We start from the raw sequence: 26,945 nt of genomic DNA, 5'->3' as shown, positions 1-26,945 counted from the left end.
CTACCTGAGGGAACAGGACAGGCTCTGAGTGGGGAATATGTTTGGCAGCGCAATAGACTACAGTTTAGAGTCTAGCACAATAGAGTTTACTAAGCAATAGAATTTTAGAATTCAAGACAGACCAGAATGCAGCCTGAGGCTCAGATTATCAGAGAAAACTGTCATTTCCATGTGGCATTCCCTTGAATTAATCAAAAATAAAAACCAGAGCAAAGAGGTGGGACACAAAAAAAAATCGGCAGTAGATTGAGAGAATATGATTCACACTAAGCCTATGGAAACTTCTCAAAAGGATTTGGCCAATCAGAAAGCCATAATTTCCTGACTCAACAACCAATAGGACAACAGATAGGATTTGGGCTAGATGCGCCATTTTAGTGCGTCTCAAACCATCCGGTAAAATGGCGCCTTTGCTTTGTCTCCACTGAAAAAAAAGGAGGTTTGCTTCAATATTCTAACATTTTTCTAAAATACAAATTACTGAGAATTATCTGTTTTACATCTCCGGGACGACGTGCCAAGAACTACACGTGTCTCAGTCATTCAAGAAATGACAAAAGAGTACAGTAGGTATTATCTTTTCCTCAAAGCAGTGCCTAACGTTAGCATCTTTGCATTGATGCTCTGGGCTCGTTAGCGATGTACCGGTGTTACGCAGCGGAACCGGCTCGGTTTCCCACGGTACCAACGTAGCTAGCTACACTATGAAAACGGCTACTGCTGTTATAACGGATGATTTATAACCTAGCTAGCTAACTCAACCACTATTACTAAGTTAGTATTTTTTTGTTGAAAATGTAAAAGGTTGTAAAACAAAACATGTCAGCGGGTTTTGGTCGATTTCCACCTGTGTTTTGGCCCGGAATGTATAAGCTAGCTACCTAGCATGCTAACTAATGTGGGATCTGACATATCTGGCGAGGGGGATAAACTGATGCATTTCGTTGCATGTCTCTGAATGCTCTGGACCATTGAAACGGCTTTGCAGGGTTGTCCGGGAATCTGATGTCTGAAATGTGGACATAGTGCAGAGATGTTGGATTTGTATATATGCAGTTTGATCACACTTTTCTATTGTGTTATTGACTATGTTTATTCCATGTGTGTCTCACTGCTTTGCTTTATCTTGACCAGGTCCCAGTTGTAAATGAGAATTTGTTCTCAACTGGCCAACCTGGTTAAATAAAGGTGAAATCAGATAATAAATGTTTGTTTACCTCGACTAACCTGCACCCCCCCACATGGACTCGATACCGGTACACCTTGTATATCGCCTGGTTCTTGTTGTTTCACTTTTTTTTAGGTGGTTTATTTAGTAGATATTTTCATAACTCTTATTTTCTTAAAACGTTGTTAACCAAAACATTGTTGGTTAAGGGTTTGCAAGTCAGCATTTCTCGGTAAGGGTCTAAACTGTTTTAATTCGGCCCGTGAGACAAATAAAAGGTGGTTTTGATAAGAGTCAGGTTGACTTAGTGCACAGACACTCCGGTTAGTTAGTTTGCCTTTGATGGGAAGATGCCCAGTTTTTGAAGTACGTTTATCTTCCATCTCGCATGATTTATGTACTCTGTTCATGTCAGAAAGCATTAATTGTAGCAGACAAGGTCCATGTTAGTTCGTTCATTCGCACCATTGACGAAAAACGTCAATAAATAATGCTGGAGTTTGCCTGATTTTTGTACTCTGTTCATGTCAGAAAGCAGACAAGGTCCAGGTTAGTTCATTCGCACCAGACAGGAAACCGATGCTCAACAGAAACGCACGATGGAGATGAAAAACGTCCATAAATAATGTTGGACTTAAACCTTTAGGTCGCACACACACGGGCCTTTTCTCTTTACAGCGAGCTGTTGTAACTGCATTTTTATCCCAAATAGCTACCTAACATTAGTTGGCTTTAGTAATAATATGAATAGTTTAAAAAAATCACTTAGGCTACTGTTCATCAGTCACTTTATTCTTATGTTTTGGGATCCTGAGTGGTGCAGCGGTCTAACATGTGCATGAGACACCGTCCCCCCGAGACACCGTCCCCCCGAGACATCGTCCCCCCGAGACACCGTCCCCCCGAGACACCGTCTGCATGTTGAGGTTGTCCTCCCACACCAGAGGAGATCAGGACATGCCTAAATATGAAAACGAACTCTGAACCAACTATATTAATTTGGGGACGGGTCGAAAAGCATTAAAAAAGCATGAAACATTTATGGAAATGTAGCTAGCTAGCTAATTTGTCCTGGGATATAAACATTGGGTTGTTATTTTACCTGAAATGCACAAGGTCCTCTACTCCGACAAATTAATCCTCCCATAAAAGGGTAAACCAAGTTTGTTTCTAGTCATCTCTTCTCCATCAGGCTTCTTCTTTGAACTTTATATGGCGGTTGGCAACCAACTTGAAGGTGCTTTACCACCACCAATTGGACTGTGGACCTCAGTTCATTTTTCAATGCTCCTAAAAACCAATGAGGAGATGGGAGAGGCGGGATTTGCAGCATGTCAATCATTAGAAATGGAACCAAGTTCTATTTTAGCGCCCAACTACGCAGACACTCAAATGACGCGCACGAGTAGTGTGGGTGCAATGATTAAATAACAAGAATGTGTAAATATATTTTGCACTACTCGCGTCGCATGGTCAGCATATAAGGCACTGCAGCGCAGCGCTAGAGGCGTCACTACAGACCCATGTTCGATTCCAGGCTGTATCACAACCGGCTGTGATCACTAGGGTACCTGCCGCCTTGAATATAGCCATGTTATTAACTCGTACTCCTGGACATTGACTCAGTACTGGTACTCTGTGTATATAGTCAGGTTACTCATTGACTCAGTACTGGTACTCTGTGTATATAGTCAGGTTACTCATTGACTCAGTACTGGTACTCTGTGTATATAGTCAGGTTACTAATTGACTCAGTACTGGTACTCTGTGTATATAGTCAGGTTACTCATTGACTCAGTACTGGTACTCTGTGTATATAGTCAGGTTACTCATTGACTCAGTACTGGTATCCTGTGTATATAGTCAGGTTACTCATTGACTCAGTACTGGTACTCTGTGTATATAGTCAGGTTACTCATTGACTCAGTACTGGTACTCTGTGTATATAGTCAGGTTAGTCATTGACTCAGTACTGGTACTCTGTGTATATAGTCAGGTTACTCATTGACTCAGTACTGGTATCCTGTGTATATAGTCAGGTTAGTCATTGACTCAGTACTGGTATCCTGTGTATATAGTCAGGTTACTCATTGACTCAGTACTGGTACTCTGTGTATATAGTCAGGTTAGTCATTGACTCAGTACTGGTACTCTGTGTATATAGTCAGGTTACTCATTGACTCAGTACTGGTACTCTGTGTATATAGTCAGGTTACTCATTGACTCAGTACTGGTATCCTGTGTATATAGTCAGGTTACTCATTGACTCAGTACTGGTATCCTGTGTATATAGTCAGGTTAGTCATTGACTCAGTACTGGTACTCTGTGTATATAGTCAGGTTACTCATTGACTCAGTACTGGTATCCTGTGTATATAGTCAGGTTACTCATTGACTCAGTACTGGTACTCTGTGTATATAGTCAGGTTACTCATTGACTCAGTACTGGTATCCTGTGTATATAGTCAGGTTACTCATTGACTCAGTACTGGTATCCTGTGTATATAGTCAGGTTACTCATTGTGTATTTATTATTACTTTTATTATGTTTTTTTCCCTTTTCTATTATTTCTCTTTTCTTTCTCTTCATTGTTGGGAAGGGCCGTCAGCCAGCATGTCACTGTTAGTCTAAATCAAATCAAATTTATTTGTCACATACACATGGTTAGCAGATGTTAATGCGAGTGTAGCAAAATGCTTCTACACCTGTTGTTTAGGAAGCATTTCACTGTTAGTCTACACCTGTTGTTGATGAAGCATTTCACTGTTAGTCTACACCTGTTGTTGATGAAGCATTTCACTGTTAGTCTACACCTGTTGTTGATGAAGCATTTCACTGTTAGTCTACACCTGTTGTTGATGAAGCATTTCACTGTTAGACTACACCTGTTGTTGATGAAGCATTTCACTGTTAGTCTACACCTGTTGTTTAGGAAGCATTTCACTGTTAGTCTACACCTGTTGTTGATGAAGCATTTCACTGTTAGTCTACACCTGTTGTTGATGAAGCATTTCACTGTTAGTCTACACCTGTTGTTGATGAAGCATTTCACTGTTCGACTACACCTGTTGTTGATGAAGCATTTCACTGTTAGTCTACACCTGTTGTTCACGAAAGCATGTGACAAATAACATCTGATTTGAACTATCTAGTTACTGCCCATGGTTGCTAATTTCACATGTTCACACTATAGAAACAATGGCGGAAGCCCGATTTTTGTTGAAACAGTAGGCCTAGCAAATCTGGCTTATTTAGGTCCCGTGTAATAGAGCCAAAGTTCCACTCAAACTCCCATTAGTGCTGCTGGGCTGCTCCATTAGTGCTGCTGGGCTGCTCCATTAGTGCTGCTCCATTAGTGCTGCTGGGCTGCTCCATTAGTGCTGCTGGGCTGCTCCATTAGTACTGCTAGGCAGCTCCATTAGTGCTGCTGGGCTGCTCCATTAGTGCTGCTGGGCTGCTCCATTAGTGCTGCTCCATTAGTGCTGCTGGGCTGCTCCATTAGTGCTGCTGGGCTGCTCCATTAGTGCTGCTGGGCTGCTCCATTAGTGCTGCTCTAGTGCTGCTGGGCTGCTCCATTAGTGCTGCTCTAGTGCTGCTGGGCTGCTCCATTAGTGCTGCTCCATTAGTGCTGCCGGGCTGCTCCATTAGTGCTGCTAGGCTGCTCCATTGGTGCTGCTCCATTAGTGCTGCTCCATTAGTGCTGCTGGGCTGCTCCATTGGTGCTGCTCCATTGGTGCTGCTGGGATGCTCCATTAGGGCTGCTCCATTAGTGCTGCTGGGCTGCTCCATTGGTGCTGCTGGGCTGCTCCATTGGTGCTGCTGGGCTGCTCCATTGGTGCTGATGGGCTGCTCCATTAGTGCTGCTGGGCTGCTCCATTAGTGCTGCTGGGCTGCTCCATTGGTGCTGCTGGGCTGCTTGTTGAGTACTGTACTCAACAGTTAACAGTAGTTATAATTTAGATTCTAGCCTTGCTGTTAGTGAACTTAGTTTCTAACAGCCAACATTATATCTAGTGTTGCATCTGAATTCGCACCCTATTCCCTAAATAGTGCACTACATTTGTCCAGGGCCATAGGGAACAGGGTGTCATTTGGGACAAAGTCCAAGATCTTGATTAAGATCAGGCTGTTTTGCTTTTACTTACAAAAAGGAAAGAGCCTCTAACCTGGTAATTTAGTCCGCTCTTCATCTCCCCCGTCCTTTTAAATGGTCTAATTTCCGACCTAATAGTGGGATTTCTTGTTGTTGGCAGGTTAAATGAGTAGAACCTCAGCTGAATCTACAGACCAAATGATGGAGCGGGAAGTAGGTCAACTTCCCATTACAGACCAGATGGAGGAGGAGGAGGAGGATGATGAGGAGGAGGAGGTAGGTCAACTTCCCATTACAGACCAGATGGAGGAGGAGGAGGTAGGTCAACTTCCCATTACAGACCAGATGGAGGAGGGGGAGGAGGATGAGGAGGAGGAGGTAGGTCAACTTCCCATTACAGACCAGATGGAGGAGGAGGAGGAGGTAGGTCAACATCAGATTACAGACCAGATGGAGGAGGAGGAGGTAGGTCAACATCAGGTTACAGACCAGATGGAGGAGGGGGAGGAGGAGAAGGTAGGTCAACATCAGATTACAGACCAGATGGAGGAGGAGGAGGAGGATGATGAGGAGGAGGTAGGTCAACATCAGATTACAGACCAGATGGAGGAGGAGGAGGAGGTAGGTCAACATCAGATTACAGACCAGATGGAGGAGGAGGAGGAGGTAGGTCAACATCAGATTACAGACCAGATGGAGGAGGAGGAGGAGGATGATGAGGAGGAGGAAGGTCAACATCAGATTACAGACCAGATGGAGGAGGAGGAGGAGGAGGAGGAGGTAGGTCAACATCAGATTACAGACCAGGAGGAGGAGGAGGAGGTAGGTCAATTTCCCATTACAGACCAGATGGAGGAGGATGAGGAGGAAGAGGTGGAGGTAGGTCAACTTCCCATTACAGACCAGATGGAGGAGGAGGTAGGTCAACATCAGATTACAGACCAGATGGAGGAGGAGGATGATGAGGAGGAGGTAGGTCAACATCAGATTACAGACCAGATGGAGGAGGAGGAGGAGGATGATGAGGAGGAGGTAGGTCAACATCAGATTACAGACCAGATGGAGGAGGAGGTAGGTCAACATCAGATTACAGACCAGATGGAGGAGGAGGTAGGTCAACATCAGATTGTCTATTTACCTGCTCACTTTTTCAGATGTATCCACCTGTGAACTTCATGAATGTCTTACCAGAGCTGGTTGAACGTAGTGCACTAGATAGGGTGCCATTTGGGACACAGCTGGACTGTAGCTTCTGTAGCAGATAACAGGACGATCACTCAGGGTCTATTCTGAGGTTTTTCATTAGACTCATGTTGACTCTTGTTTACTCCTCAGCCTGGGAGCTCAGCAGAGACTGAGAGACCCTCCTCTTCTCACACCAAGAGGAAGCCTGCTGTTACAGCCAAGCACACCGGAGGGAATGAGTCTGACACCTCGGACGAGAGTGGACAGGAAGATGGCGCCTCTGACAACCCCTCAGATGGTAAGGTCTTCCACGACCTGGGGCCAGCACGTGTTTTAATGCCTCTTCATATCATTGTGGAGCCAGAAGGTGCATTTCTACACTTTGTGGATAATACTGTTGCTGGTCTATTCTGAGTTGATGTTCAAGGTAGATAATACTGTTGCTGGTCTATTCTGAGTTGATGCTCAAGGTAGATGATACTGTTGCTGGTCTATTCTGAGTTGATGTTCAAGGTGGATAATAATACTGTTGCTGGTCTATTCTGAGTTGATGTTCAAGGTGGATAATAATACTGTTGCTGGTCTATTCTGAGTTGATGCTCAAGGTAGATAATACTGTTGCTGGTCTATTCTGAGTTGATGTTCAAGGTAGATAATACTGTTGCTGGTCTATTCTGAGTTGATGCTCAAGGTAGATAATACTGTTGTTCATATATGTTTTTAAAAAGGTTTTGAGTTCATATTCAAGGTTTATGTGGTGGTGAAAGAGCACTTGTTGAGAGTTATGAGTCCCGGTCTAAAGTAGTGCACTATATAGGGAATAGGGCCCTGGTCTAAAGTAGTGCACTATGTAGGGAATAGGGCCATGGTCTAAAGTAGTGCACTATATAGGGAATAGGGCTCTGGTCTAAAGTAGTGCACTATATAGGGAATAGGGCCCTGGTCTATAGTAGTGCACTATATAGGGAGCCATAGGGCTCTGGTCTAAAGTAGTGCACTATAAAGGGAATAGGGCCCTGGTCTATAGTAGTGCACTATATAGGGCTCTGGTCTAAAGTAGTGCACTATATAGGGAATAGGGTGCCATAGGGCTCTGGTCTAAAGTAGTGCACTATATAGAGAATAGGGTGTCATTTGGGATGCATGTTAAGTGCTTGTCCTCTACTTCAGGCGTGTTGGTGGTACGGCCTGGGACTGACAACAAGGAGAGCAGAGGAGCCATGAAGCTGGACCTCTCAAGGAAAAAGACAGGTTTGTCTCTCACACATAGGCCATGTCTAAAATCTGACCTACTTTAAATCAACCTCAATTTATACATTTCACATACTATAAAACTTGTTTCCCCGAAATACCTGCAATTACAGGTACTCAGATATGGCCACCACACAGACACAGGGGGGGACCCCCTCCAGGGGGGACCCCTCAGTCAAAAACACAGGTTGGTCTCCTCACTGTGTATATCTCACTACTACTAACAAGTGGATAGTCACATAAACACCTACGAACTGTTTGATTATATAGGGAGCCATAGGGCTCTGGTCTAAAGTAGTGCACTATATAGGGAGCCATAGGGCTCTGGTCTAAAGTAGTGCACTATATAGGGAGCCATAGGGCTCTGGTCTAAAGTAGTGCACTATATAGGGAGCCATAGGGCTCTGGTCTAAAGTAGTGCACTATATAGGGAATAGGGCTCTGGTCTAAAGTAGTGCACTATATAGGGAATAGTCAGATAAACGGTTTGAATCCTCCCATCGTTAAATAAAAGGTTTTGACCAGGAATGTGTCTTCCTTCAGCCTAATATCCAGACCCGCTGCCAGTTTAATGAAATCATTCAGTTTGGGATTGATATTGGATGTAAACTAAACCTGTTGGTCTCTCGGTCTTCCTCTGTTTATATCCAGATACCACTTTGCAGGAGAGGATAGACTGCACCGCCTGTGGACAGCAGGTCAACCACTTCCAGCGCCACTCAGTGTTTGAACACCCGATGCTCCATGTGCTCCTCTGCAAGGTAGATACACCTGCAACACCCTTTCTGTCGATCTTCCATCTGTCTATTTGTGTCCTATCGGGCTCTACATCTATCTGTCTGTCTCTCTATCAAATTCTGTCTCTCCATCTGTCTGTCTTTCTCACATACCCTTTCCTCTCTAGTCTGTGATTGTGGGATGATTGTCTCTGTCTGTCTGTCTCTCTCTCTCTGCCTGTCTTTCTCTGTCTCTCTCTGCCTGTCTTTCTCTCTCTCTCTCTGCCTGTCTTTCTCTCTCTCTCTCTCTCTCTGTCTGCCTGTCTCTCTCTGCCTGTCTTTCTCTGTCTCTCTCTCTCTCTTTCTCTCTTTCTCTCTGTCTCTCTCTCTCCCTCTGTCTCTCTTTCTCTCTGTCTCTCTTTCTCTCTGTCTCTCTCTGCCTGTCTTTCTCTCTCTCCCTCTGTCTCTCTTTCTCTCTGTCTCTCTTTCTCTCTGTCTCTCTCTGCCTGTCTTTCTCTCTCTCTCTCTGCCTGTCTTTCTCTCTCTGTCTGAGCTCCACCATGCTCCTTTAGGGTTGGACCATATATATATATTCATTCATTCAGATTCATTTGAATGTATGTTTTTGCGAGATATTCCAAATGCACAAGAATAGTTTTTTAATAAAAAAAAATAGTTTTTAGTGTTTGTGTCCGCATGTTCTCATGTCTTTTTGCTCTCGTCTCCTTCCCGTTTACACCAGAGATCTGAATATAATGAGGAGATGCTAATGATCGATGAATCGTTGTGACACACGAGTGATAATCAATAACCACGTATTAAATAATAATCAATAACCACGTATTAAATAATAATCAATAATCAATAACCACGTATTAAATAATAATCAATAACCAATAACCACGTATTAAATAATGATCAATAACCACGTATTAAATAATAATCAATGATCAATAACCACGTATTAAATAATAATCAATAATCAATAACCACGTATTAAATAATGATCAATAATCAATAACCACATATTAAATAATAATCAATAACCACGTATTAAATAATAATCAATAACCACATATTAAATAATAATCAATAACCACGTATTAAATAATGATCAATAACCACGTATTAAATAATGATCAATAACCACGTATTAAATAATAATCAATAACCACGTATTAAATAATGATCAATAACCACGTATTAAATAATAATCAATAACCACGTATTAAATAATGATCAATAACCACGTATTAAATAATAATCAATAACCACGTATTAAATAATAATCAATAACCACGTATTAAATAATAATCAATAACCAATAACCACGTATTAAATAATGATCAATAACCACGTATTAAATAATAATCAATAACCACATATTAAATAATAATCAATAACCACGTATTAAATAATGATCAATAACCACGTATTAAATAATAATCAATAACCACATATTAAATAATAATCAATAACCACGTATTAAATAATAATCAATAACTACATATCTTTATGAACATGTTAAATTATTAGATAACGCCGAGATTCATATTCAGGTCCTGATTGGTCAACAAGCTTATTTAACACGTCAAATAGTGTATATTTTGTTTGTGTGTGTAACCTTTATTTAACTAGGCAAGTCAGTTAAGAACTAATTATTATTTGCAAAGACGACCTACACCGGGCCAAACCTGGATGACGCCAGGGCCAATTGTGCGCCGCCCTATGGGACTCCCAATCACAGCCGGATGTGATACAGCCTGGATTCAAACCAGGGACTGTAGTGACGCCTCTTGCACTGAGATGCAGTGCCTTAGACTGCATCCAAACTATTTAACTGTACTAAAATGCTTCAAAGGCTGCTAAAACTTTATCGGTTATCGGTATTGCTTTATTTTGGCAAGGACAATATCGGTATCAGCCAAAAACGTAATATCTGTGCATCACTGTTGTTTCCTCTTCCTCTAGTCGTGTTATAAGTATTACACCAGCGATGACATCAATAAAGACGAGGACGGCATGGACGAACAGTGCAGGTAGGTCCCCTCACAGAAACATGGACGAACAGTGCAGGCAGGTCCCCTCACAGAAACATGGACGAACAGTGCAGGCAGGTCCCCTCACAGAACACAGAAACATGGACGAACAGTGCAGGTAGGTCCCCTCACAGAACACAGAAACATGGACGAACAGTGCAGGTAGGTCCCCTCACAGAAACATGGACGAACAGTGCAGGCAGGTCCCCTCACAGAACACAGAAACATGGACGAACAGTGCAGGCAGGTCCCCTCACAGAAACATGGACGAACAGTGCAGGTAGGTCCCCTCACAGAACACAGAAACATGGACGAACAGTGCAGGCAGGTCCCCTCACAGAACACAGAAACATGGACGAACAGTGCAGGCAGGTCCCTTCACAGAACACAAACATGGACGAACAGTGCAGGCAGGTCCCCTCACAGAAACATGGACGAACAGTGCAGGCAGGTCCCCTCACAGAACATAGAAACATGGACGAACAGTGCAGGCAGGTCCCCTCACAGAAACATGGACGAACAGTGCAGGTAGGTCCCCTCACAGAACACAGAAACATGGACGAACAGTGCAGGCAGGTCCCCTCACAGAACACAAACATGGACGAACAGTGCAGGCAGGTCCCCTCACAGAAACATGGACGAACAGTGCAGGCAGGTCCCCTCACAGAACACAGAAACATGGACGAACAGTGCAGGCAGGTCCCCTCACAGAAACATGGACGAACAGTGCAGGCAGGTCTCCTCAAACGGTCGCCGTTGTTCTAGCTGCCGTAAGGTCCCTGTTCTACTGCTTGAGTGTTGCCACCTCTTGTACAATATTGGCTCTTCATTATGAGTACCTACTTTCGAAGAGTCCCGGCACCTATTTTAGTCCACGCCAAGGGCTACGTCCCAACTGCCACCCTATTCCCTATATAGTGCACTATTTTTGTCATTTTTTAGAATGATTCATTGCTTCCCAACAACAGCTGCAAATACCAATTAAGATACGTCACGTTTTGAAGTTGACTTTCCTCGCTATCTTAACTACGCCCCAAGGTGGTGTGCTGAAGGTGGCAACCTGATCTGCTGTGACTACTGCCACAACGCCTTCTGTAAGAAGTGTATCCTGCGTAACCTGGGGCGCAAGGAGCTGTCCATGATCACCGACGAGGACAGTAAATGGTCCTGCTATATCTGCAGCCCTCAGCCTCTCTCAGACATCGCCTCCAACTGCGCCAACATCTTGACCAAGCTGGAGAGCTTCTGGCGCACGGGATGCAAGAAAGAGAGGAAGGAGGTGAAAGGGCACAGTAAGGGTAAAGGTCACCACCACCATGGTAAAGCTGTGGTGAACGGTAAGGAACATTCAGACGGGTCAGGGACCCTCACCTTCTCCTTTAAGACCCTGAAGGTCCCCAAGGAGCTGGTGAAGAGGACCAAGAAGCTGATTGAGACGACCACAGGGCTCAACAACACCTTCATCCATTTCATCCAGCAGGCTGAGGAGGAGCAGAGAGCAGGAGGAGGTGGCAGCGGGACCAGACACCTCAAGGCCTTCAGGTATCCTAACACATGTTAATATTATGACTGCTACAAAGTAAGTGAGGCAACCCAATTCTGTTCTTTTGCCTAATCTATCCATTCATCCATCTATCGCTCTCTAGGTCTGTTCTGGCTGATCTGAAGAAGGCCCATGCTGCCCTAGAGGAGGACTTGGAGTCACAGTTCACTTCCCAGGACCAGGGGATGCAGAACGGGGATGCTGTTTCCAACACCCATGATGGCCACGATCAGATTGACAACATGGTTGAGGATGGACAGGAGGCAGAAGAGGATAAAATGGCCGACACTGAGGATGGGGAGGAGCTAGAGGAGGATGGAGGCTTGTCAGAGGACGCAGAGATGGAGGGGAGCCCCGCCCCCGCACCTCAGGACATCTCGGACACAGAGACAGACAGCCAGGCCAAAGACCAGACAGCAGTGGAGGAGGAGGAGGATGAAGAAGAAGAAGAAGAGGAGGAGGATGGAGAGGAGGAGGAGGGTGACCGGGATAAAGACATTGTGTCCGTCGGGCTGGCCGTCCCTGACGAGCTCTTCCAAATGGTAGAGAGTCTGGCGGACTCCGCAGGGTTAACGCCCGGCAACAACGCCATGGAAACCACCGCTGCTAGCCAATCCGAGAGCTCAAACAGGAAGTCACTTGAAACCCATAAGGAGAAAGCCATGCCCAAGGTGAAGAACCTGATCGTGAAGCTGACGCCCGTTCCAGTGGTTACCACACGCACCTCCAGGTCTATGAGCAAGGATGGAGGGAAGGAGAAGGAGAGGAGTAAGGATGGAGGGAAGGAGAGGAGTAAGGATGGAGGGAAGGAGAGGAGTAAGGATGGAGGGAAGGAGAGGAGTAAGGATGGAGGGAAGGAGAGGAGTAAGGATGGAGGGAAGGAGAGGAGTAAGGATGGAGGGAAGGAGAGGAGTAAGGATGGAGGGAAGGAGAGGAGTAAGGATGGAGGGAAGGTGAGGAGTAAGGATGGAGGGAAGGAGAAGGAGAGGAGTAAGGAGAAGGAGAGGAGTAAGGAGAAGGAGAGGAGTAAGGATGGAGGGAAGGAGAGGAGTAAGGATGGAGGGAAGGAGAGGGGTAAGGATGGAGGGAAGGATGGAGGGAAGGAGAAGGGTAAGGATGGAGGGAAGGAGAAGGATGGAGGGAAGGAGAGGAGTAAGGATGGAGGCAAGGAGAAGAGTAAGGAGGAGGTGGAGGAAGGTGGGGGCTCTGAGGAGAAGAGTGTGGAGGAAGGTGGAGGCTCTGAGGAGGACAGCCACCGCTCCAGCCGCACAAAGACCACACCCCTCAGGAAGTCACCGGACGGGAAGAACAAGATGGCCGAATCCTCTCCGGAGAACAGTGACTCAGAGGGCAAGAGTCCCAGCAGGCTGAAGAGTAGAGCCAAAGGCAGCTCGGAGAAGGAACGTGAGGAGGAGGTGCAGCAGAGCAATGCCTCATCCAAGGTGACCGCTGACCCTTCTAAACAAGAAGTGGACTCTGACTCTGACGAGGTTCTGGACATCCTGCTCCAGACTGCAGCGGCAGAACACATCTCGGACGAGGATCCGCAGCAGGACGCCGATGGTAACCAGGGCAACAGGAGCTTCAAAAGGTGCCTGTTCAAACTCAGCAAGAAAGATGGAGAGGAGGAGGAGAATGACAAGGTGAAGACTGACAAGAAGCTGGCGGCCAAACGCAAACTGAAAGCCGACGATTCAGACAACTCAGAGTCGGACTCAGACGAAGACTCGAAGAAGAAGAAGAAAAAGAAGTCCCCCTCAGCTTCTGCCAAAAAGACATCCAAGAAGAAGGGCTCGGACGGCTCCTCCGACTCGGACCTGGAGAAGAAGGGACTCAGCAAACTGGCGACGGGGAAACGGAGGAGCAGCCGTGTGAAGAAGGAAAGAGAGGAGAAGGAGAACAAGGGCGGAGATCGGAGGCGGTCGTACGAACTGAAACGCAAAGCCAGAAGTAGAGGAGCCAAGCAGCAAGATTCATCGTCTGATGACGAGGAGGAGGAGGGAGGAGGGTCTGGAGAGGAGAGTGGAGACCAGCAGAAGATTAAACCCATCGTGGAGGAGACGGTGGTAGCAGGGAGGGGAACCTTCCACCAGTCCTCAGGTGAGTAGAGCTGTTGTTTCTGGAAGCGGTATATTGAGCTCTCTGTTTCTACAAGGCAGACGGTACACTGTGTTGTCCATACAACTCGACCTAAACTCCACTGATTTAACACCTGACCTCTGCAGTGTTTTCCACAAGTACATAGAGTAGCCAGCCAGGCGCCCCTGGGGTGTGAGGCTTGACCCCCGGGGTGTGAGGCTTGACCCCCGGGGTGTGAGGCTTGACCCCCGGGGTGTGAGGCTTGACCCCCGGGGTGTGAGGCTTGACCCCCGGGGTGTGAGGCTTGACCCCCGGGGTGTGAGGCTTGACCCCTAGGGTGTGAGGCTTGACCCCTAGGGTGTGAGGCTTGACCCCCGGGGTGTGAGGCTGGACCCCTAGGGTTTGACATTTTTTGGCGAAAGAGTTTATTTCTGGCGATTAAATCCGAAATAGACAGTGAAATTATTTTATACCTTATCGAGTTTACCTCCCAGATTGGAAACATTAGTTGTGGTTTTGTGCAGAACAGGGCTCTCCAACCTTGATTCCTGGAGAGATACCCTCCTGTAGGTTGTAACTCGTACCTCAGTTATCAACCAGTTCATTATTAGTCAGTTGCGCTTGATTCGGGTTTGAGTGAAAACCTACAGGCCTGTAGCTCTCCAGGAACAGAGATAGAGAGCTCTGGTAAAGAAAGACTATAATTTAAATGAATTCAGTTTATTGTTAGTTGTTTTGAATATGATCTGGGCCTATATGGTCAGGATTATTTTCTAAATAAGACTCAATTAAACTTGTCTTTTGAGTTTAAGTGTCTTTAAAGTTTTTCTGCAAGATATGAATTAGCTCAATAATGTCAGTTTAAAGAACAATGTATTAAATTAGAAATGAATTAAGTAGCCCACATCATAAAAATTAAAACAATTAAGGTTTCATTGAACAAATTACAAGGTTACATCATTTTCAGTGTTATCATTCTGATTTTTCCTAATCAATGGTACAGGAGGCTGTTTATGGAGAATCTAGTTAGAGGCTGTTTATGGTGAATCTAGTTAGAGGTTGTTTATGGTGAATCTAGCTAGAGGCTGTTTATGATGAATCTAGCTAGAGGCTGTTTATGGTGAATCTAGCTAGAGGCTGTTGATGGTGAATCTAGCTAGAGGCTGTTGATGGTGAATCTAGTTAGAGGCTGTTTATGGAGAATCTAGTTAGAGGCTGTTTATGGTGAATCTAGTTAGAGGCTGTTTATGGTGAATCTAGTTAGAGGCTGTTTATGGTGAATCTAGCTAGAGGCTGTTTATGGTGAATCTAGCTAGAGGCTGTTTATGGTGAATCTAGCTAGAGGCTGTTTATGGTGAATCTAGTTAGAGGCTGTTTATGGTGAATCTAGCTAGAGGCTGTTTATGGAGAATCTAGTTAGAGGCTGTTTATGATGAATCTGGCGAGGCTGTTTAGCGGCGAGGCTGTTTAGCGGCGAGCCTAGTTAGAGGCTGTTTAGCGGCGAGCCTAGTTAGAGGCTGTTTAGCGGCGAGCCTAGTTAGAGGCTGTTTAGCGGCGAGGCTGTTTAGCGGTGAGCCTAGCGAGGGGCTGTTTAGCGGCGAGCCTAGCGATAGGCTGTTTAGCGGCTATCCTAGCGAGAGGCTGTTTAGCGGCGAGCCTAGCGAGGGGCTGTTTAGCGGCGAGCCTAGCGAGGGGCTGTTTAGCGGCGAGCCTAGCGAGGGGCTGTTTAGCGGCGAGCCTAGCGAGGGGCTGTTTAGCGGCGAGCCTAGCGAGGGGCTGTTTAGCGGCGAGCCTAGCGAGGGGCTGTTTAGCGGCGAGCCTAGCGAGGGGCTGTTTAGCGGCGAGCCTAGCGAGGGGCTGTTTAGCGGCGAGCCTAGCAATACCATGGACATATAATCACGCTGCATGATTTATAAACGGCAAAGGCGTATAGGAGATCAACTTTATTCAGTTCTACACCTTTTATAAAAGAGTCAACACTTGCTGGTCAGTTGTCAAATCACAGTAAATAGACTACCGTGACGCCGTGACTCTGAGTGGTTTGCTATGTGAAACAGGACAAGTGGATTTTCACTCGTCATGACCATTTACGTTACATTCTAATTCACCAGCATGCTCTGTAAGGAAATTAAACTGCAACCACAGTGTGCAGAAATTGTACCTGGGGGCGCGACGTGTTACCGTGGGCGGGACGTGCAATCTCTCGCTTTGTGACGGACAGGACTATCCTATCAATAGATGGCTAGCAGATGCATATTGTTCTATATAGCAGGAGACGGTCTGACAGACTGGCAAACTACGACTTTTAGATGAAAAGTATCCTAGTTTATCTGAAGTGGAAAATGTAGCTGATTAACTGATGTCCGTCTCTTATGGGAAAACACGGTCTCTAACCCCTGACCCTTCTCTGTGTGTCTGAAGGAGATGAAGGTAACCATGACGCTTCTCAGATGGCCAATGAGGAGGACGATGATGATGATCCAGAGAACAGGTATTTAAAAGTATTTTCATTCAAGACAAACCAAATATGTCCTGAACTGCATGCTTCTCAACCAGATGACGAACGTCCATCAATCCTTTTTCTTATTTCCTTTACTTACTTACGGGATGGCTGCTGTTTTACTGAGATAAGGCGGAGCTTTACCTAGCATGGACTTGTAGATGACCTGGAGCCTGTGGCTGTTTTACGGGTTGTGTTATTTTGTGTTTTTTCACATTGTAACTTCTTTTGTACATAATGTTGCTGCTACTTTCTCTTATGATCGAAATGAGCTTCTGGATATCAGAACAGCGATCACATTCCTCGACTGGACAAAGCCTTTTTAATGAGTCCGACGCAAAGGATGTACTGCTTTTCTGAGAACGGGTCCAAATCCTCGTAACTCGTGTTAAGAAAAGATGGAGGTACAGGGGGTGGAGATCTGGGTTCCTTGTGAGAATTTGTCTGCGAGTGGTTAACCCGCCTCTACCATCCTTCCTATTGGCCAACGTGTAATCACTGGAGAATAAACTGGATGAGCTCCGTTCAAGACTAGCCTACCAACGGGACATTCAAAACTGTAATATCTTATGTTTCACAGAGTCGTGGCTCAACGATGAGATGGATAATATACAGTTGGCTGGGTTTTCCGTGCATCGGCAGGACAGAATAGCTAAGCCCGGCAAGACGAGGGTGGTGTGTATTTGTCAACAGCTGGTGCAAGATGTCTAATATTAAAGAAGTCTTGAGGTATTGCTCGCCTGAGGCAGAGTACCTCATGATAAGCTGTAGACCACACTATCTACCAAGAGTTTTAACCTATATTTTTCGTAGCTGTTTATTTACCACCACAAACCGATGCTGGCACTAAGACTGCACTCAGTGAGTTGTATAAGGCCATAAGCAAACAAGAAAATGCTGTGCTCCTGGTGGCTGGGTACTTTAAACTCTTGACCACCTTTACTCCACATACAAAGCTCTCCCCCGCCCTCCATTTGGCAAATCTGACCATAATTCTATCCTCCTGACTCCTGATTCCTGCTTACAAACAAAAACTAAAGCAGGAAGTACCAGTGACTCGCTCAATACGGAAGTGGTCAGATGATGCGGATGCAACGCTACAGGACTGTTTTGCTAGCACAGACTGGAATATGTTCTGGGATTCATCCAATGGGATTGAGGAGTATACCACCTCAGTCATCGACTTCATCAATAAGTGCATCGACGACGTTGTCCCCATAGTGACCGTACGTACATTTCCCAACCAGAAGCCATGGATTAACTTTTTACGGGCAGGTGGGACGGTAGCGTCCCACATGGCCAACATCAGGTGAAATTGCAGAGCCCGAAATTGAAATGACATAAATTGTATATTGATAGAGGAATTCTAAATTCCTATATGTTTTGTAGCCAAAACCAAATTCACACTCTTATCTATTTCATGATAAGTTGTAAGTTTATCATTTTGCATGAATTAGCAAGAGACCAGTCTTAAAAACAAGTTCAGCATTTATTATTGATGAGTACTCACCCAAAATACAAAGAACATTACATTTTAAAGAGAGAACATAAAATGACGTCATCAGTTTCACACACTCTCTCCGATCCCCCCAATAGCGCAGTGTCTTCAGGTCTGGAAATCTTCTTCTACTCCCCTCATAAAACAACATTCCAATCTGTCTAAAAGATATACTTTTCTGCAATAATGGAACACAAACCAAACATTCTTATCTGTCTGAAAAGCTATATCATCTCTCTCCCTTAAACCCGCAAGGTACAGACAATTAATTCGTTATAATAGTATTAGAATAAATGGTTCTAATTAAAAATGTATACATAATTAATCATTTCAACAATAATTTCCTCCAACATATATATATATTTAACATTCATGAAAATACAAGTGTCATACATCAGAAAAAAGCTTAACTTCTTGTTAATCACTGTGTCAGATTTCAAAAAGGCTTTACGGTGATAGCACACCATGTGATTATCTGAGGACAGCGCCCCGCACACAAAGCATTTAAAAACATTTTACAACCAGGCAGGTGCGCCTCGAAAGTCAGAAATAGCCTTAACTTTGAAGATCTTCATCTGTTGGCACTCCAAAAGGTCCCAGCTACATCGCAAATTGTGCTTTTGTTCGATATCCCCAAAAACTCAGTTTAGCTGGCGTGCTTCATTGAATAATCCACCGGTTTCCCTCCTTCAAACGTTACCAATTAAAACCTCTTTGGGATAGGGGGCAGTATTTTGATGTCTGGATGAAAAGCGTGCCCAAAGTAAACTGCCTGTTACTCTGGCCCAGAAGCTAGGATATGCATATAATTAGTCGATTTGGATAGAAAACACTAAAGTTTTGAAAACTGTTAAAATAAAGTCTATGAGTATAACAGAACTGATATGGCAGGTGAAACCCCGAGGACAAACCATCCCCCCCCTCAAAAAAATTCAGCCACCACTGTTTCCAATGGCTGTCATGTTTTGTGGGAGGCAAAAACCTCCCAGATTGCAGTTCCTAAGGCTTCCACTAGATGTCAACAGTCTTTAGAAAGAGTTTTAGGCTGGTTTTTGGAAAAAGGAGTTAGAATTTGTAGTTTTTCTAAGTGGCTCCCATTTTGGCTGTAGTGTTTTCATGTGCGTGGATAAGAGCGCATTCTTTGTTGTTTATCTCCGGTAAAGACAATAATGATTCTCTGTCTTAAATTGTATCGTTTAGTTACGTATTACCGTACAAACCTGAGGTTTGATTATAAACGTTGTTTGACTTGTTTGGAGAACCTCTTGATACTAGCCATCCCGGATCCGGGATCGTGAATACAGTCTCAAGCTCATTAGCATAACACAACGTTAACTATTCATGAAAATCGCAAATGAAATGAAATAAATATGCTAGCTCTCAAGCTTAGCCTTTTGTTAACAACACTGTCATCTCAGATTTTCAAAATATGCTTTTCAACCATAGCAAAACAAGCATTTGTGTAACAGTATTGATAGCTAGCATAGCATTTAGCGTAGCATTTAGCGGGCAACATTTTCACAAAAACAAGAAAAAGCATTCAAATAAAATAATTTACCTTTGAAGAACTTCGGATGTTTTCAATGAGGAGACTCTCGGTTAGATAGCAAATGTTCCGTTTTTCCAGAAAGATTCTTTGTGTAGGAGAAATCGCTCCGTTTTGTTCATCACGTTTGGCTACGCCAAACTTTTTTCCAAATTAACTCCATAATATCGACTGAAACATGGCAAACGTTGTTTAGAATCAATCCTCAAGGTGTTTTCACATATCTCTTCGATGATATATCGTTCGTGGAAGTCTCCTCTGAATCACATGGAAGAATGCAGCTGAAGATTACGCACCAATTTCGACCGGGCAGACACCTGGTAAATGTAGTCTCTTATGGCCAATCTTCCAATGATATGCCTACAAATACGTCACAATGCTGCAGACACCTTGGGGAAACGGCAGAAAGTGTAGGCTCGTTCAGGGCCATATAAGGACATAATGGAAAACAGCGCCTCAAATTTTGCTCCTGTTTGAAGTAGCATCAGTTCTGTGGCACTCACAGATAATATCTTTGCAGTTTTGGAAACGTCAGTGTTTTCTTTCCAAAGCTGTCAATTCCAATTATATGCATAGTCGAGCATCTTTTCGTGACAAAATATCTTGTTTAAAACGGGAACGTTTTTTTATCCAAAAATTAAAAGAGCGCCCCCTATCTCGAAGAAGTTAAGGGCTTGTAAGTAAGCATTTCACTACACCTGTTGTATTCGGAGCATGTGACAAATAACATTGATTTAAATTTCTTCCTCAATAGAATTGCCAAGAAGATGCTGCTGGCCCAGATCAAGGCTAACTACTCTTCAGGAGCAGAGGAGAGCTCTGACGAGGACGGAGAAGAGAAGCAACAGAAGAAGGGGAAGGGAGGAGAGGAGCAGGAGGAGGGTGAGCTACATTCACTTTTTCATTTCATACTCGTTGATACAGTGATTCTGCAGTGCCTCTTTCCACCACTAATGGTTTATGTCACTAGATGTAGAAATAACTGCTTGTTCCCCTCAACAGACAACGATGATGATGATGAATGGTGCTCTGGCTCTGATGTGGACGTGAAGACGAGGTTGGGGCGTCGCCACCGGCTGCTCCGCCACAAACTGACGCTGTACGAAGTGGAGTCGGGAGAGGAGAAGGAGAAACCAGCCAGCAAGGGGAAGAAGAAGGAGACCAAGAGGACCAGACGGAAAGGTACGAGGTCTGGCTGGCTGGCTGGCTGGCCTGGTCTCTAGCTGGCCTGGTCTCTAGCTGGTCTGTCTAGGCCTGGTCTCTAGCTGGCCTGGTCTCTAGCTGGCCTGGTCTCTAGCTGGCCTGGTCTCTAGCTGGTCTGGTCTCTAGCTGGCCTGGTCTCTAGCTGGTCTGTCTAGGCCTGTGTATTAACACCTTTGGAACAGAATGAAAGTCCTACTCTGCAAACTGTTCTCAATCAACTCTACCTCCCGCCTTTCTCTCTATGCTCCTCTTCCTCCCTCTCCTCTCTTTCTTTCTCCTTCTCCCTTCTCCCTGTCTTCTCTTCCCTCTTCCTCCCTCCACCTCTCCAGTGGGTAGTGATGACTCAGCAGACTCAGACTTTAAGGAGTCAGCTAGCAGCAGTGAGTCAGGAGTTAGTGAGGAGATCAGTGAGAAGGAATCGTCGTCAGAGGAGGAGTCGGAGTCTGAGAAGGAAGGCAGTAGCCAAAAGAGGACCACGCGCTCCTCCAAGAATAAGAAGAAGAAGAAGAAGGAGGAGAGGAGCTACGCCCAGAAGAAGAAACGACGTCGCATCAAGGCCCAGGATTCTTCATCCGACGACAAGGTATAAGGAAGGAGACAGGGTAGCCTAGTGGTTAGAGTGGCAGGGTAGCCTAGTGGTTAGAGTGGAGGGGTGGCAGGGTAGCCTAGTGGTTAGAGTGGCAGGGTAGCCTAGTGGTTAGAGTGGAGGGGTGGCAGGCTAGCCTAGTGGTTAGAGTGGAGGGGTGGCAGGGTAGCCTAGTGGTTAGAGTGGCAGGGTAGCCTAGTGGTTAGAGTGGAGGGGTGGCAGGGTAGCCTAGTGGTTAGAGTGGAGGGGTGGCAGGGTAGTCTAGTGGTTAGAGTGGCAGGGTAGCCTAGTGGTTAGAGTGGAGGGGAGGCAGGGTAGCCTAGTGGTTAGAGTGGAGGGGTGGCAGGGTAGCCTAGTGGTTAGAGTGGCAGGGTAGCCTAGTGGTTAGAGTGGCAGGGTAGCCTAGTGGTTAGAGTGGCAGGGTAGCCTAGTGGTTAGAGTGGCAGGGTAGCCTAGTGGTTAGAGTGGCGGGGTAGCCTAGTGGTTAGAGTGGCGGGGTAGCCTAGTGGTTAGAGTGGCGGGGTAGCCTAGTGGTTAGAGTGGCGGGGTAGCCTAGTGGTTAGAGTGGCGGGGTAGCCTAGTGGTTAGAGTGGCGGGGTAGCCTAGTGGTTAGAGTGGCGGGGTAGCCTAGTGGTTAGAGCGGCGGGGTAGCCTAGTGGTTAGAGCGGCGGGGTAGCCTAGTGGTTAGAGCGGAGGGGTAGCCTTGTGGTTAGAGTGGAGGGGTAGCCTAGTGGTTAGAGTGGAGGGGTGGCACGTGGCAGGGTAGCCTAGTGGTTAGAGTGGAGGGGTGGCAGGGTAGCCTAGTGGTTAGAGTGGAGGGGTAGCCTAGTGGTTAGAGTGGAGGGGTAGCCTAGTGGTTAGAGTGGAGGGGTAGCCTAGTGGTTAGAGTGGAGGGGTAGCCTAGTGGTTAGAGTGGAGGGGTAGCCTAGTGGTTAGAGTGGAGGGGTGGCAGGGTAGCCTAGTGGTTAGAGTGGAGGGGTAGCCTAGTGGTTAGAGTGGCAGGGTAGCCTAGTGGTTAGAGTGGAGGGGAGGCAGGGTAGCCTAGTGGTTAGAGTGGAGGGGTGGCAGGGTTTGCCTAGTGGTTAGAGTGGAGGGGAGGCAGGGTAGCCTAGTGGTTAGAGTGGCAGGGTAGCCTAGTGGTTAGAGTGGAGGGGTGGCAGGGTAGCCTAGTGGTTAGAGTGGAGGGGTGGCAGGGTAGCCTAGTGGTTAGAGTGGAGGGGTGGCACGTGGCAGGGTAGCCTAGTGGTTAGAGTGGAGGGGTGGCAGGGTAGCCTAGTGGTTAGAGTGGAGGGGTAGCCTAGTGGTTAGAGTGGAGGGGTAGCCTAGTGGTTAGAGTGGCAGGGTAGCCTAGTGGTTAGAGTGGCAGGGTAGCCTAGTGGTTAGAGTGGCAGGGTAGCCTAGTGGTTAGAGTGGCAGGGTAGCCTAGTGGTTAGAGTGGCAGGGTAGCCTAGTGGTTAGAGTGGAGGGGTGGCAGGGTAGCCTAGTGGTTAGAGTGGAGAGGTGGCAGGGTAGCCTAGTGGTTAGAGTGGAGGGGTGGCAGGGTAGCCTAGTGGTTAGAGTGGAGGGGTAGCTTAGTGGTTAGAGTGGAGGGGTAGTCTAGTGGTTAGAGTGGAAGGGTAGCCTAGTGGTTAGAGTGGAGGGGTAGCCTAGTGGTTAGAGTGGAGGGGTAGCCTAGTGGTTAGAGTGGAGGGGTAGCCTAGTGGTTAGAGTGGAAGGGTAGCCTAGTGGTTAGAGTGGAGGGGTAGCCTAGTGGTTAGAGTGGAGGGGTAGGCTAGTGGTTAGAGTGGAGGGGTAGCCTAGTGGTTAGAGTGGAGGGTAGCCTAGTGGTTAGAGTGGAGGGGTAGCCTAGTGGTTAGAGTGGAGGGGTAGCCTAGTGGTTAGAGTGGAGGGGTAGCCTAGTGGTTAGAGTGGAGGGGTGGCAGGGTAGCCTAGTGGTTAGAGTGGAGGGGTAGCTTAGTGGTTAGAGTGGAGGGGTAGCCTAGTGGTTAGAGTGGAGGGGTAGCCTAGTGGTTAGAGTGGAGGGGTAGCCTAGTGGTTAGAGTGGAGGGGTAGCCTAGTGGTTAGAGTGGAGGGGTAGCCTAGTGGTTAGAGTGGAGGGGTAGCCTAGTGTTTAGAGTGGCAGGGTAGCCTAGTGGTTAGAGTGGAGGGGTGGCAGGGTAGCCTAGTGGTTAGAGTGGAGGGGTAGCCTAGTGGTTAGAGTGGCAGGGTAGCCTAGTGGTTAGAGTGGAGGAGTGGCAGGGTAGCCTAGTGGTTAGAGTGGAGGAGTGGCAGGGTAGCCTAGTGGTTAGAGTGGAGGGGTGGCAGGGTAGCCTAGTGGTTAGAGTGGAGAGGTGGCAGGGTAGCCTAGTGGTTAGAGTGGAGGGGTGGCAGGGTAGCCTATTGGTTAGAGTGGAGGGGTAGCCTATTGGTTAGAGTGGAGGGGTAGCCTATTGGTTAGAGTGGAGGGGTAGCCTAGTGGTTAGAGTGGAGGGGTAGCCTAGTGGTTAGAGTGGAGGGGTGGCAGGGTAGCCTAGTGGTTAGAGTGGAGGGGTGGCAGGGTAGCCTAGTGGTTAGAGTGGAGAGGTGGCAGGGTAGCCTAGTGGTTAGAGTGGAGGGGTGGCAGGGTAGCCTAGTGGTTAGAGTGGAGGGGTAGCCTATTGGTTAGAGTGGAGGGGTAGCCTATTGGTTAGAGTGGAGGGGTAGCCTAGTGGTTAGAGTGGAAGGGTAGCCTAGTGGTTAGAGTGGAGGGGTAGCCTAGTGGTTTGGAGCCTAGTGGGAGTGGGGGTAGCCTAGTGGTTAGAGTGGAGGGGTAGCCTAGTGGTTAGAGTGGAGGGGTAGCCTAGTGGTTAGAGTGGAGGGGTAGCCTAGTGGTTAGAGTGGAGGGGTGGCAGGGTAGCCTAGTGGTTAGAGTGGAGGGGTGGCAGGGTAGCCTAGTGGTTAGAGTGGAGGGGTAGCTTAGTGGTTAGAGTGGAGGGGTAGTCTAGTGGTTAGAGTGGAAGGGTAGCCTAGTGGTTAGAGTGGAGGGGTAGCCTAGTGGTTAGAGTGGAGGGGTAGCCTAGTGGTTAGAGTGGAGGGGTAGCCTAGTGGGTGGAGGGGTAGCCTAGTGGTTAGAGTGGAGGGGTAGCCTAGTGGTTAGAGTGGAAGGGTAGCCTAGTGGTTAGAGTGGAGGGTAGCCTAGTGGTTAGAGTGGAGGGTAGCCTAGTGGTTAGAGTGGAGGGGTAGCCTAGTGGTTAGAGTGGAGGGGTAGCCTAGTGGTTAGAGTGGAGGGGTAGCCTAGTGGTTAGAGTGGAGGGGTAGCCTAGTGGTTAGAGTGGAGGGGTAGCCTAGTGGTTAGAGTGGAGGGGTAGCCTAGTGGTTAGAGTGGAGAGGTGGCAGGGTAGCCTAGTGGTTAGAGTGGAGGGGTAGCTTAGTGGTTAGAGTGGAGGGGTAGCTTAGTGGTTAGAGTGGAGGGGTAGCCTAGTGGTTAGAGTGGAGGGGTAGCCTAGTGGTTAGAGTGGAGGGGTAGCCTAGTGGTTAGAGTGGAGGGTAGCCTAGTGGTTAGAGTGGAGGGGTAGCCTAGTGGTTAGAGTGGAGGGGTAGCCTAGTGGTTAGAGTGGCGGGGTAGCCTAGTGGTTAGAGTGGAGGGGTGGCGGGGTAGCCTAGTGGTTAGAGTGGAGGGGTGGCAGGGTAGCCTAGTGGTTAGAGTGGCAGGGTAGCCTAGTGGTTAGAGTGGAGGAGTGGCAGGGTAGCCTAGTGGTTAGAGTGGAGGGGTGGCAGGGTAGCCTAGTGGTTAGAGTGGAGGGGTGGCAGGTAGCCTAGTGGTTAGAGTGTAGAGGCGGCAGGTAGCCTAGTGGTTAGAGTGGAGGGGTGGCAGGGTAGCCTAGTGGTTAGAGTGGAGGGGTAGCCTAGTGGTTAGAGTGGCAGGGTAGCCTAGTGGTTAGAGTGGAGGAGTGGCAGGGTAGCCTAGTGGTTAGAGTGGAGGGGTGGCAGGGTAGCCTAGTGGTTAGTGGAGGGGTGGCAGGGTAGCCTAGTGGTTAGAGTGGAGGGGTGGCAGGGTAGCCTAGTGGTTAGAGTGGAGGGGTGGCAGGGTAGCCTAGTGGTTAGAGTGGAGGCGTGGCAGGGTAGCCTAGTGGTTAGAGTGGAGGGGAGGCAGGGTAGTCTAGTGGTTAGAGTGGCAGGGTAGCCTAGTGGTTAGAGTGGAGGGGTGGCAGGGTAGCCTAGTGGTTAGAGTGGAGGGGTGGCAGGGTAGCCTAGTGGTTAGAGTGGAGGGGTGGCAGGGTAGCCTAGTGGTTAGAGTGGAGGCGTGGCAGGGTAGCCTAGTGGTTAGAGTGGAGGGGTGGCAGGGTAGCCTAGTGGTTAGAGTGGAGGGGTAGCCTAGTGGTTAGAGTGGCAGGGTAGCCTAGTGGTTAGAGTGGAGGAGTGGCAGGGTAGCCTAGTGGTTAGAGTGGAGGGGTGGCAGGGTAGCCTAGTGGTTAGTGGAGGGGTGGCAGGGTAGCCTAGTGGTTAGAGTGGAGGGGTGGCAGGGTAGCCTAGTGGTTAGAGTGGAGGGGTGGCAGGGTAGCCTAGTGGTTAGAGTGGAGGCGTGGCAGGGTAGCCTAGTGGTTAGAGTGGAGGGGAGGCAGGGTAGTCTAGTGGTTAGAGTGGCAGGGTAGCCTAGTGGTTAGAGTGGAGGGTGGCAGGGTAGCCTAGTGGTTAGAGTGGAGGGGTGGCAGGGTAGCCTAGTGGTTAGAGTGGAGGGGTGGCAGGGTAGCCTAGTGGTTAGAGTGGAGGCGTGGCAGGGTAGCCTAGTGGTTAGAGTGGAGGGGAGGCAGGGTAGTCTAGTGGTTAGAGTGGCAGGGTAGCCTAGTGGTTAGAGTGGAGGCGTGGCAGGGTAGCCTAGTGGTTAGAGTGGAGGGGAGGCAGGGTAGTCTAGTGGTTAGAGTGGCAGGGTAGCCTAGTGGTTAGAGTGGCAGGGTAGCCTAGTGGATTCTTCATCTGACGACAAGGTATAGGGAAGGAGAGGATTTTCTCCTTACTCCTAAACAATTCTATATTTGTGAATTTGGTCTGGAATTCATTGATTGGTCGATGTTTGATTGTTACCACATCATAGGTCACAATGTGTGATTGGATTGGTCAGTTGACCCCTGGGGGTTGAAGTTGAGAGGTTAACCCTCATTCTCTCCTCCAGAGCGGGTCAGGAGAGGACGGCTCGGGGAAGGAGGATGGAGACACTCCTAAAGGACAGAGGAAGAAGATCAGAAAAATCCTCAAGGACGACAAGCTGAGGACGGAGACGAGGGATGCCCTGAAGGAGGAGGAGGAGAGGAGGAGACGCATCGCTGAGAGGGAACAGCTCAGGGAGAAACTCAGAGAGGTAAAAAGTCAACTGTGTGTGCGTTGTTGTCATGGCATCTGCTAATGGGATGGAAATGAAGATGGACTCAGTCTATCAATGAGTCAACTACTACTTCTGCCCGATGGTTCGCTAAGGAGCCAGATGGATGTGTGGTCCATTGTGGTTCAGATAAGAGCATGGTACCAGCTATGCCATGTTTCCACGGTGATCACATAGATGTACTGAATGGGCTCTTTGAATA

The 26,945-nt window shown here is 47.3% G+C and overlaps 1 protein-coding gene across 3 annotated transcripts in view; it reads left to right on the top strand.

Annotated features, from left to right (window-relative positions):
* Nucleotides 1–384: 384 nt before the first annotated feature.
* Nucleotides 385–26,945, top strand: part of LOC115126342 (transcriptional regulator ATRX-like) — a 99,851-nt gene continuing 73,290 nt past the window's right edge. Inside the window, exons 1-13 of one of the 3 annotated variants that reach the window (XM_065018266.1) lie at nt 385–566; nt 5,423–5,538; nt 6,598–6,745; nt 7,618–7,698; nt 8,350–8,459; nt 10,386–10,453; nt 11,492–11,995; nt 12,100–14,096; nt 16,497–16,566; nt 20,374–20,501; nt 20,622–20,801; nt 21,152–21,405; nt 26,537–26,722. In XM_065018266.1, the coding sequence (XP_064874338.1) occupies nt 5,428–5,538; nt 6,598–6,745; nt 7,618–7,698; nt 8,350–8,459; nt 10,386–10,453; nt 11,492–11,995; nt 12,100–14,096; nt 16,497–16,566; nt 20,374–20,501; nt 20,622–20,801; nt 21,152–21,405; nt 26,537–26,722 (3,837 nt within the window). In that variant the 5' untranslated portion in view covers nt 385–566; nt 5,423–5,427. Of the gene's footprint in view, nt 571–5,422; nt 5,539–6,597; nt 6,746–7,617; nt 7,699–8,349; nt 8,460–10,385; nt 10,454–11,491; nt 11,996–12,099; nt 14,097–16,496; nt 16,567–20,373; nt 20,502–20,621; nt 20,802–21,151; nt 21,406–26,536; nt 26,723–26,945 lie in introns of all 3 variants that reach the window. The other 2 variants (XM_065018267.1, XM_065018268.1) reach the window with 2 other exon arrangements.

The sequence above is a fragment of the Oncorhynchus nerka genome, linkage group LG5 (assembly GCF_034236695.1).
Source record: "Oncorhynchus nerka isolate Pitt River linkage group LG5, Oner_Uvic_2.0, whole genome shotgun sequence".
Classification (NCBI taxonomy): Eukaryota; Metazoa; Chordata; class Actinopteri; order Salmoniformes; family Salmonidae; genus Oncorhynchus; species Oncorhynchus nerka.
The sequence above is the reverse complement of the archived record's forward strand: the minus strand, read 5'-3'. Positions and strand labels throughout refer to the sequence as shown.